The sequence below is a fragment of the Bos taurus genome, chromosome 10, assembly GCF_002263795.3.
Source record: "Bos taurus isolate L1 Dominette 01449 registration number 42190680 breed Hereford chromosome 10, ARS-UCD2.0, whole genome shotgun sequence".
Taxonomy (NCBI): Eukaryota; Metazoa; Chordata; class Mammalia; order Artiodactyla; family Bovidae; genus Bos; species Bos taurus.
Window position 1 is genome coordinate 27,155,934 of NC_037337.1, and position 12,534 is coordinate 27,168,467.

The 12,534-nt window shown below is 39.1% G+C and overlaps 1 protein-coding gene across 1 annotated transcript; it reads left to right on the forward strand.

Annotated features, from left to right (window-relative positions):
* Positions 1–2,260: 2,260 nt before the first annotated feature.
* Positions 2,261–3,237, forward strand: OR4Q3 (olfactory receptor family 4 subfamily Q member 3). The gene is given in 2 exon segments (XM_010809154.4): positions 2,261–3,182; positions 3,185–3,237. Coding segments are annotated over 2 exon segments (960 nt in total). The 5' UTR covers positions 2,261–2,275.
* Positions 3,238–12,534: the final 9,297 nt, after the last annotated feature.

A 12,534-nucleotide genomic window follows, 5' to 3' on the forward strand; every position in this document is an offset into this window, starting at 1 on the left:
GGCCTATTAAAAAGCCATAGATGAGGCTGATGAGAAGACATAGATTTGGGCATTCTGGAGAGCAATGACTCTAATGACTGGGTATGTTTCTTTCAGGGACCCTGGAGCTATGCTGATGCAGTTGGATGGGTGATATTGACCTCAACAATGCCTGAATAATCTAACTCAGTGTGGGTCCTACTCTCACCTGCGTATATCTCTTCTTTTCCCTTGAACTGTCACTTTGCAGTGGGAGGGAAAAAAAATCTAAAAACCTGTCTGCCATGAGAACTCCTTCTGCAAGAGAGAAATGTCTGATATTATCCTGCTGGTATGCTTTATTTCTTATTCTTATCCTAAAGTGAAATCCAAGTATAAGTGTTACCTTTTAATGTCATGTTAAAATGTTATTTAACAAGCCTACTTAAGGCTCATCTAACTCTAGAAGGATGTAATTTTAACCTAGTATTTGCTATTTATGGGATTTCAGATGTGTACAATTATATAGTTAGATATAATAGAAAACTGCTGAACTGTGTCAATTTTCTTGTTAGTGTGGGGGAAAAAAAATCCCAAATGTTAAGGTTGTGTTTTCCTTTAGGGCATTAACTGGTTTATATATTTAGAAATTTTATTTTAGTGTTCTTTTTTATACTGTGATTATACAAAGTCATTATTTATATTGTTTTTTGAATTGGCTTTGTCATCCTACCATCCCTCATTAAAGAATTAAATACAATTTTGACATGTATTCATCATCTATTTCAGAATTCTGTTTTTTTAATTTATTTTTTATTGAAGGATAATTGTTTTACAGAATTTTGTTGTTTTCTTTCAAACTTCAACATGAATCAGCCATATCAGAATTATGTTTTATAACATAAAAAATTTTACTTTGACAGCAACACAAGTCAGTTACTAAAGATAGCATCTTTGTTTTCTGGATAAGATCCATACATAGGCACCAGTTAGAGAAGATGCTTGAAGTATCATCAAGAGACTTGTGTTGTATTAAGACTCTGTAACACCCTGAAGGAAGTGTTCCTGCTTGTACAGCTTCCTATGGTAACTTGGCATTTATCATTCAGCCTAACCCACTCCAGGAAGCATGGTTGGGAAACCATTGAGTATTGTTTTACTCAGATAACAGACTGACATATGGAAAATTGGTAGCACACGTAGTGTCAAATTAATCAATACGAAATAGGTAAATGGGAGGGCTGTGTTGTACAATAAGGTCTGACTGTTTCAGAACCTTCAGAGCCCAAGGTCAGCTTTCCAGCAAGAACTGACATGCAGACAACTAACAACAGCAGCCCAGGGAATCCCAGGACTCATTAGGCTGAATGGTGGCATAAGGACCATAAAAGCGTCAGATACAGACAAAGCCCTAGGGAGAGGGGATCTCTCCAGTCCTTACAGCCAGCCCTCAATTAAGGCTTGACTCATAAGAACACCATGAGGGCACAGACAGGGCAACTTTGATGGTCATCTGAGAATTTCTCATTTTGCTAGCCTGAGACTATGAAGAAGGAGCTGGTGGAATGAAGAGCAGGGTAAAATGTTCTTTCTTTGAAACTGCATAGTTCCTGATATTCAATGATGTAAGTTTCTCAGATCTCCAGTCTCCTCCCTTATACCTCTTTCTGACTCTGAAATCCTTTTTATACCTCCTGTTGTTCATACTCTTTTTTTCTATATACTGACATTTATAAATCTTAAATTTAAGAAATAATTTGAGTCTTGTTCTTGTTTTATGCACTTAGAAGCATTTACAGAACAATGAAATTCCCACAGCATCAGGGAATTCTAGGGATGGTAGTATTTTGGAAGGTGGCTACAAGATTTGGATAAGACAGGATCAAATTTACATAACAGAAGGCACTGGATTCATGGGGGCTTCCCTGGAAGCTCAACAGTAAAGAATTCATTTGCCAATGTAGGAGATGCAGGTTCAATCCCTGGGGTGGGAAGATGCCCTGAAGAAGGAAATGGTAACCCACTACAGTGGGTTCGTCAACTGGGAAATCCCATGGATGGAGGAAGCTGGCAGGCAACAGTCCATGGGGTCACAAAAGAGTCGGACACTACTTAGTGGTAATACAACGATAGCTGGATTCATGGCAATACTGTCCTGAGCCTACCTAATTCTAATATAACCCATCTGGATCCTAATTCCCGTTTCTTCCATTATTTCAGTTTCCTCTTTCTTTTTTTTTTTGCCTTTTGTCTAGCTTAAATCTCTCTTGTTCTAATTTAATTCATCTTTCTTAGGTCACTTGGTATTCTTGACCTGATGAAAAAAGAAAATGATTCTAAGGTGACAGAATTTGTTCTTCTGGGTCTATCATCATCCTTGGAGCTGCAGCTATTTCTCTTCTTAATATTTCTGTTGTTTTACATGGCCATTGTCCTGGGAAACCTCTTGATAGTGGTAACGGTGCGAGCTGATACTCACCTGCTCCAATCACCTATGTACTATTTTTTGGGCCACCTGTCCTTCATTGACCTATGCCTGAGCTGTGTTACTGTGCCCAAGATGTTAGGAGATTTCGTACAGGAGGACAAGATCATCTCTTTTTCCGGATGCCTGGCCCAGATCTGCTTCCTGCACTTTCTGGGAGCCAGTGAGATGTTTCTGCTGACAGCCATGGCCTATGATAGGTATGTTGCCATATGTAATCCTTTGCAGTACCTGACAGTCATGAACCACCAGCTGTGCCTTCAGATGGTTTTTGCCTGTTGGTGTGGGGGTTTTGTCCATTCTATCACACAGGTCACACTGGTCATTCAGCTGCCCTTCTGTGGGCCCAATAAACTGGACAACTTCTACTGTGACGTCCCACAGGTCATCAAGCTAGCCTGCACAGACACATATGTAGTAGAAGTGCTGATGGTCTCGAACAGTGGTCTATTGTCTCTTGTCTGTTTCTTGGTTTTGCTCTTCTCTTATGCTGTCATCCTGGTCACCCTGAGAACTCGCTTCCGCCAGGGCCAGAACAGGGCACTCTCTACCTGTGCCTCCCACCTAACAGTGGTCAGTCTGATCTTTGTGCCGTGTGTATTCATCTACCTGAGACCTTTCTGCAGCTTCTCTGTGGACAAAGTTTTCTCTGTCTTCTACACAGTGATCACACCTATGTTGAACCCCCTCATTTATACTCTCAGAAACACTGATATGAAGACAGCTATGAAGAAGCTGAGAAAAAAACATGTGACATCCTGCTGCCATGTCCAAGAATGAACAGGAAGAGGTGATTTAGAAAATATATTCTTTCTTAACACTCTTAACTCATCCTATACCTGAGTACATGCATGAGAAGAAATTTGGTGACTTTGGTATAAAAGAGAAGGCAGTATAAAAATTATAATGCATTGTTCTTGATTATAGCTGGGAGGCATAGGTGACTGTATCAGGTGTCAAATATTAAGCAAGGACCTCAGTAGTGTTTACTGGCCCACAAATGATAATAAGAATTGAGTACTAAGGTCAAAGGGACACGTTGAAAGATCAGCTCTTCTAGCCTTTTGCCTATAAGTGGTCTTCCTTTATTCATTTCCCTTTTAAGCTCTTTTCAAATGAAAGAAGATTGTACAGCTCCTTTTGTGTCCTAGTCCTCTAGAGTATAACATTTCCTGGTGTCCAGAAGTTCCTTCTGAGGTCTCATCAGAGAATCTTCCAAGGCAATGTGAATCGCTTTTGTTTTGTCTGCAACAAAGCTTGAAAACATCATAAACTAGCCTGTATAATAGTGGTCACCCAGGAACTATGTTGTACATTGTGCCAATTTTTGGAAATGCAGTTGAACAACTCATTTGATTGAACATAAGCTCTTAATGAAGTTTATGTGTAAAGGAAAGGAAGTCTAAGGGTGCTGGAGTGAGGGAAGCTCTCAGCATTCTGCTGTAGAGAATTCTTTAGAAGAGGCATTCCATTTCACCTAGAGTTTTTCTTTTAGCTGAAGTATTGGGAGAGAACTGATAAGATTGTTCTTTAACTGTTCACAATGTTTAAGAGCTCTGAACTCTAAAGGAAAAAGAGAAAGAAATGAGCTATGGTTTAAAGCTCCCACCTACCTGGTTCCTGCCCTTGAAGAACTATTGCTCTGCCCAGAAGTGCTTTGAAAAGTAAGTAATATTATTCAACTTTGTTTTTACCAACTCAAATTTGTTAAATAATATCTTGCCCAAGATCATGTAGAAAAAGTGTAATTAACCAAGAAAGCTAAAAACTTTAATTAAGTCTAAGTTAATATTTTTTTCTCCCCAGGAAGAGTATTAATACAATCAGATGAACTAACTGCTTTATTTCAATTATACCTGCATAGGATCTCGAGACCTAGGAGATCCTTAAAAAGATTCACCAGAACATTTATATTTAAGATTATCTAGGTGACTCAGTGGTAAAAATCTGCCTGCCAAGCAGGAGATGTGGGTTCGATCCTTGTGTCAGGAAGATCCCCTGAAGAAGGAAATGGCAACCCACACCAGTATTCTTGCCTCCTACATCCCATAGATAGAGGATCCTGGAGGGCTACAGAGTCGCAAAGGGTAGGACATGACAGTGATTAAACAACTACAACAAACCTATGACTTAAGGCTCTTTGCAACTTTTTATGCCTATGGAAGGAATTCATTCTATTTACTAAATAATAATAGAATGATGGACTTTGAAGAATATTTTTATATTTGTTCTCTTTATTTCCTAATCAATTGCTATAGGGAGGCTTTTCTAATTACTTAGTTAAAAAGCATACTTCAGGAAAAAAACGTCTGAAATTCTACCTAGTACTTTGATTTACTAGATAATTTGCAATACTCATTATGTAAGAGTTTTCTTTACATTGGAATAAAGAGTGGATTTTCAGTTTTATGCTGGGAGTTAGTGACTTTATGCTTAAGAAACTGTGTGTGTGTGTGTGTGTGTGTGTGTGTGTGTGTGTGTGTGTATGTATATGTGGCTACAGAAGGAATTCTCAAAGACCAGGAACAAAGCTACCACTTGGGTGATTTCTTAACAGGATGAATGAGGGTGCATGGCCTCCTGGTACTGATTACACCCTCTTCTTTTCCTTTCACTCCATGATATTTCCACAGAGAACTATTGTCTACCATAGATATCCAGAAGGGCTGACATGAGGAAACTGCCAGTCAGAGTAGTGTGTGAGTTGACAGGAGGGATTAAGTGGTGCTGAGAGTCAGCCAGGCACATTGTAGGAACATTGCAGGAACATGAAGCTCCAGGCTTTCTTATTGCATCAGCTGACTGCAACATCCCCTTTTTCTAATGTCTCTTTCATAGGAAAATTGAAGGCCTTAGGAAATCACACTTATTAGAGGGTAACAAGTGTTATTGTGTTTAACTTTCCTGAGAACCCTGTGGGGCAGATACTATTATTTTATTGTCCTCATCAAACAAAGAGATAATCAAGAGGTAAAGTCTCTTGTCCCCTAGTAAATAGTGGAGCTGGACCATGATGAGGATGTCAAACTCCAACGTCCACACTTCTCACCTCTCTCTTCTACTCCCCCAGGCATCTGGGCTCACATACTGTCTTCGAATACTATTCACCTTCTCCAGGTGGATAGTGAGAGCCTTTATAATTAGATATTTGGGTGACCTGTTGATGCCTGGGGGATCCTCCAAATGGCAAAATGTCTACCACATTTCCAAGCACATAATAGGCTTTCAGAAAATAGCTTCTCACTCAATGAATGGATAATAAATTAATAATGAATTCACAAAGGAATAATGAATGAAAGAATATAAAAGGATTCAAAAATAGGATTTATTTATTAAAGGAACATCTTTCTGGAAATGTTTTTAGTAGATGAGGAGTAAACACTGTGATGGCATGTTGATTTCTTTTCCATAACACTTCATAATTTCTAGAGCTCTTAGAGGGGATAATTTGGCAATCAGAAAGTTTCTGTTATCTTCATATTGTGTATGCATGTATATATATATATATATATATATATGTATATATATATACACACACCCATGCACACACATATGACCCAACATGTAATTTCCTGTGTTCTGACCACCACATTTTAAAAGTCCTTTTGATATCTGGAACTGGTAGCATAATATTCAGAAAAGCAAGATACTGTTTTTGCATTATCAGTTCTCTGCTGAGTGCTAAGTTGCTTCAGTTGTGTCCAACTCTTTGTGACCCTATGGACTGTAGCTTGCCAGTCTTTGTCCATGAGATTCTCCAGGCAAGAATACTGGGGTGGGTTGTCATGACCCTTCCAGGGGATCTTTCTGACCCAGGGATTGAACCCACCCATGTCTTTTATGTCTCCTGCATGGCAGACAGGTTCTTTACCATTAGCACCACCAAAAAGTTTTAGTAATAACTGCCGGGGTCCAGCCCCAGCAGGATCCAGGGGTACCCTCAGGATGACGGCCTAGGCGATTAGGGATAGATAGAAGAGAAAGAGGCTTGATCTTCCTTGATTAACACAGAAAGCCAATAAAGCTCCCGTGTTCCAAGGAGTCATCCTGAAAGAAGAACAGAGAGCGAAAAGGAGGGAAAAGGAAAAAAAAGAACGACACGGGGAGACCAAGCTTTGGTGAGCGAGGCCCATAACTTTATTTTCAAAAGGAACTTTTATACCTTGAATTGTACATAGAGGGAAATGAAAGATGCAAAGTCATACAGAGTCAGCCCAAACATTACATCTATTTTGTCTTTATGGAAACCAGGATTTTTTCTGCATACCTTTCCCATAAACAATGTTGTGTACATTATCTTCTGGCCTTGGAGGCCTGTGGACATTTTATGACCCTTTTTTGATAAAGGCTGCTCAGCCAGAAAACTTTTTTTCCCTTAAAGTGTTTCTTCTTTATTTCTCCCAGCCTCAGAAAGTACTAAACAGAGTTACATTCTCACAGAGCAAAGGTGCAGTGGGTCACAACAAAGAAAGAACCAATTAGCTCAAAGGTCTGATGTGGTTAATTCCAAGGCTGCTGCTTGTTTTTCTCACATTCCAACTATGTTAACCAATGCACTCCCAGGTGCACATGGATAAGGGATATTGGCACTTGGCAGCAAGCATTGGCCCAATAATGAAGCTCTTTATCAGTACTATCTATTCTAATAATTTTTCATCCCTTAAAGGACATCCCATAAAGGACTCTATGCTCATTAGGACTTTTAGAATGTTTTGGCTTCCCGTGCCTTTCAAGGTTGGGGAGTTGTGAACGATCATGTGTGTTAATTGCAAGAGTATGGATAAACCTGTCAGGCAAGCTAGAATGCCAACAGAGGGGTTTGAATTGAAACATTCTTATCATGTCCATGAACTAAAGCCCTAAGTTGATTTTTTCCAGAGAAAGGCGGTCAGGGATAGCCCCCTGTTAATGTCAGAAGAGTTGGTGAAAGGCACAAAATAGTAAGACAGACAGATTCTGGTTTTGGGGTAGATGCTCGAGCAAATCCAGGGAATCTCTTGAGCCATGATCCGCCTTGCTCGTCATGGCTCTTCCACATGACCTTGTCATGGGTGGGATCTCCCATGGTGGCTCCCGGCAACTAACCTTATAAAATTTCTGTTTTTCAGACTGTACATTGTTGATATTATCTACAGAATTCACAGGACCTCTCAGGTGACGCTAGTGGTAAGAACCCACTTCCCAAAGCAGGAGACATAAAAGATAACAGGTTTGATCTCTGGGTTGGGAAAATCCCCTGGAGAAATAATAACCCACTCCACTATTCTTTCCTGGAGAATCCCATGGACAGAGGAACCTGTGGGCTACAGTGCATAGGGTCACAAAGAGTCAGACAAAACTGAAGTGACTGATTTAGCAAGCGTGCATACACAGAGTTCAGAATTCAGATGCGCCGAGAGCGCTTCCGTGGCTTGCCTGAGCTGCTTCAGGGCTGCCTCCCTGAGGCTGGATCATAGCTCTGTGTTTGTGTGCACCTTCGGACTGAAGGGCACTGAGTGAGAACTGCGTGACTAGAGCCTGGCTGGGCTGCAGAATCCACACTCATACATGAGAGATCTCTTGTACTGGGATTTGGAACCAGAAAATGCAGGCTGGGGACTGAGCACCCAAACTTGCTATATCCATACTGCCATGTCTGATGGGTTTTAAGTTTGAACCTGGCCTTCCAGTAGTTAGTTATGAGTATGAGAACATTATTTTCTATGATAAAATTAAAATTAATTTAAATGTTGTTACCTTGATTTATAGCTTTTTAAAAAAATTTTTTTGTTGGATTATATTTGATTTACAATGCTGTGTTAGTTTCTGCTGTACAACAAAGTGAATCAGTTATTCATATACATATACACACTCTTCTTTTAGATTCTTTTCCCACATAGGTCATTACAGAGTAGAGTTCCCTGTGTTATACATTAGGTCCTTATTAGTCATATATTTTGTATATAGTAGTGTTTATATGTCAATCCCAACCTTCCAATTCAATCTCCCCTCTCTCCCAGTCTGCTGCTGCTGCTAAGTCGCTTCAGTCGTGTCCGACTCTGTGCGACCCCATAGACGGGAGTCCACCAGGCTCCCCCGTCCCTGGGATTCTCAAGGCAAGGACACTGGAGTGGATTGCCATTGCCTTCTCCAATGCATGAAAGTGAAAAGTGAAAGTGAAGTCGCTCAGTCGTGTCCAACTCTTAGCGACCCCATGGACTATAGCCCACCAGGCTCCTTCATCATGGGATTCTCCAGGCAACAGTACTGGAGTAGGTTGCCATTGCCTTATCTGCTCTCCCAGTCTATCCCCTCCTTTATTCCCTTGAAATGATATTTAATTTCTGTAACTCTTTTTCTATTTTGTAGATAAGTTCATCTGTACCCGTTGTTTTAGATTTCACAAATAACCAATAAATATGATATTTGTCTTTCTCTGTCTAACTTACTTCACTCAGTATAGCTTTTAGACATGGTACATGGGTTCTATTTGTACTCTTGCTTTGAGTCCCACAGATATTCAAGGTGGGTCTGCCTCTTCTCACAAGCTCTTGGAGTCCTTTGGGGTACTGAAAGAAGTGAAAGGATACAAAGACAAGTCTGATTCGTGAAGTCACAGGAGGGTTATTGACTTCACATTTCCAGAACTCGTGAGAGCTAAGACTGCACATTTATGGCCTAGCTCTAAACACCTTGTGAATGAGTCAAGAATAGTAAGAACAAAGTAAGGAAACCAATAGTAAGAAAAGCAAGTTTTATTTGTTGTTGTAGGGTTAGTGGTCCCAAATAGTAATACTGAGTACCATCCTTCACTTTACCTTGTGCCAACTTTGAGCAAATTGTACACAAATATATGGGAATGATTTGAATTTTAACTAGCTATTTACCAAGTCATCTTCAATATAGTTTTACAGAGTCATTTATTTGGGATTTTTAGAAACAGAAGCTTTCTTATGGTTAAATTATCCCCTCTTGGAGCCCTGGAAATTATTCAGTGTTATGGAAAAGAAGTCAGTGTGCTATCACAGTGTTTACTCCTCATCTAGAGGAAACAATTTCCAGGCAGATGTTCCTTTAATAAATAAATTCTATTTTTGGATCCTTTTATACTCATTCATTCATTATTCCTTTGTGAATTCATTATTAATTTATTATCCATTCTTTGAGTGAGCAGCTATTTGCTGAAAGCCTATTATGTGCTTGGAAATGCGGTAGACATTTTGCCATTTGGGGGTTCCCCCAGGCATCAACAGGTCACCCAGATATCTAATTATAAAGGCTCTCAATATCCACCAGGAGGAGGTGAATAGTATTTGAAGACAATGTGTGAGCCCAGATGGCTAGGGGAGTAGAGCAGAGATGTGAGAAGTGTGGACGCTGGAGTTTGACGTTCTCGTCATGGTCTACCTCCACCACTTACCAGAGGACAAGCGACTTAACCTCAATATCTCTTTGTTCAATGAGGAAAATAATAGTATCTGCCCCACAGGGTTCTCAGGAAACTTAAACAAAATAATAACAAAAAATAAGACTTGTAAAGCTCTAAAAAGTGTGTCTACAGGTGGTCAGAACTCACTAAATACTGTCTGGTTATATTAAAATTATTGCTAACTGTTCTGTTCAATGCAAAATAAAAGCTGAAAGAAGATTGTACAATTTTTTGATCCTGGAGAATCAGAGGAAACAAAGAGGAACTAGAGATTTTAATCCTAGACCCCTGCCACATGATAATAAAACTCCTGATAACTCCTTCATTCATATTGCAACTAGCTTTGACACAGGAAATTTCATGTTAGGTGATATATGTTTCCTCAAAATCAGGTTAAAATAATCTCATTTGGAATATAAAAAAATGTTCTCTACTTTCAAGGCTTTTATACCATCTTTTAAAAATCTAAGTATTTTGTTAAAATTTCACAACAGTTTCAAATTTACAGAATAGTTGCTAAGACAGTGGAGACAGTTTCTGTATATGTCACATCATTTCCTCTATTGTTAATTTCTTACATTACTATGGTACATTTGTCACAACTAATCAACCAATACTGCTACATTAACTAAACACCCCTTTACTGATACTCTAGCCCCATCATAGAACAATCAACTGTTGCCAGCAATAACAAAAGACACATTTTTTACGCTGCAACCAATGTAAGTCCTTTTTGCCTCAGAAAGATCACTAGCCAAGGTGCATTTTCATCTTAATTGGGTTATTATATCTTTCATGGTATATGGTGGTACCATTCAAACACACAGAACTTTAGCCTCGACCTGAAAGTTCACACTGTAATTCACTGAGTAAATTTTATACTCGATTTTAGAGGTGTAATCCTCAACTCGAGTCAAACCTCCCTGACCCAAATCCCTAAGAAACTGGTTCATGTACTAATAGGACTGAGGCACTGTCTTCACAGTGCTGTTAAATTAAACATTTTGCTTATCTTCTAGAACTTCAGCAAATTTTAAAATGAAGTAAAATATTGTCAGTTGTCTAAGCAAATATTTATTGTTGATAAAGGGTCCAATACATTGATACCGAGAATCACCTTCTCCTTTCTCTTGCCCCGATTTTGAGTAAATTGTGTAAAACTGTGGAAATGGCCTGAGTACTTATTACCTAGTTTTTTATCAAGTAGCCTTCAATATAGTTTTATAAGGAGTGGTTTAGAGGTTATTACACTTGTACTTTTCCTGTCCAGCTGCTACCCAATCACTGGCCCCACAATTCCCTCAGGGTTGTGATGAGGCATAAAGATTGCTGATGGTTTCTTTCTTCTGGCAGACAGGAATATAGAAGAAGTTCTTGCAGACCAAGATCAGAAGCTATGGCATGGTTTTAACCTCATGAAGTTCTATCTTTGAGAAAGAAAGGGAGAAAGAGATAGAGAAAGAGAGTGAGAAGAAAAAAACAGATGATCAAACTCAGGACTTTATCTTAGGCTGTAGGGCAGTCCTTTCTGTGAAATGTGGCACATACATAAGAGAAGCATCGCTATACAGATCTCAGTTTTTTAGTGTGAATTTCTGGATATATGTCGCATTTCTAGCTCAGAACATTTTATTGATCCAAGAAGATCTCAGGTTGTCCAAATCCATGTCGTGGGACCACACTCAGGAAGACAGCCAGAGTAAGTATGTACCTGGAATGCCAGGTTAACAACTGGTGAAAGAGACAGAGGTAATGTTATTGATGTAAATCATATTCTTGCATAAAGGGAAATCTTAAATTCTTCATCCACTTTGCAATTTTTGTTCTTGTAATACTGTTAATTAAGGAAGAAGTTTATTACAGTTTGAAGTATCTATCCTATTATCCAATTGGAGTTTCATCCTAGTTTTACCAGTAACAGTGGAACCTCGATAATTCAGTTTCCTCTCTGCGTTTCATTTGTTTCACCAGTGGTTAAAGAAGTGGAATAAAGCAAGTCAAGCGGTCTCTCATATTCTTTTTACTTATTGTTGTTTAGTCACACAGTCGTGTCTCCCTCTTTGCAACCCCATGGACTGCAGCACTCCAGGCTTCCCTGTCCTTCACCATCTTTATATTTAGATTTCAAATTTTACATAAATTTACAAGGCTTTGAGAAAGTCTTTTAAAGGTATTACTTTAAAATGAATGGTTTTATGTCAAGAATAGGTTTTTATTCATCTTTTTATGTTCACAACACAGTACCAGACACAGAGAAAATGCTCAATAAATAATTTCTAAGTGATGGTTTAGTTGCTAAGTCGTGTCCGACTTTTGCGACCCCATAGACTGTAGCCTGTCAGGCTCCTCTGTCCATGGGATTCTCCAGGCAAGAATACTAGAGTGGGTTGCCACTTCCTTTTCCAGGGGATCTTCCTGACCCAGGAATTGAACCCAGGTCTCCTGCATTACAGGCAGATTCTTTACTATCTGAGATTGAGCAATTACTAAGTGAAAGGACAAATAAATATTTGTGCTGCATGAAATATAGAAATATGTGTATAGTCTACATTGTGTTACATTAACTCATTTGCAGATTTTTCAACTCTATTTGTTTAGACACTATTGTATAAAGAAAGTTTGCTGTGGGATGGAGCTTACTGTTAGGAAAAAGGTCCAGAATGTTTGGTCTCTGTCATTTGCA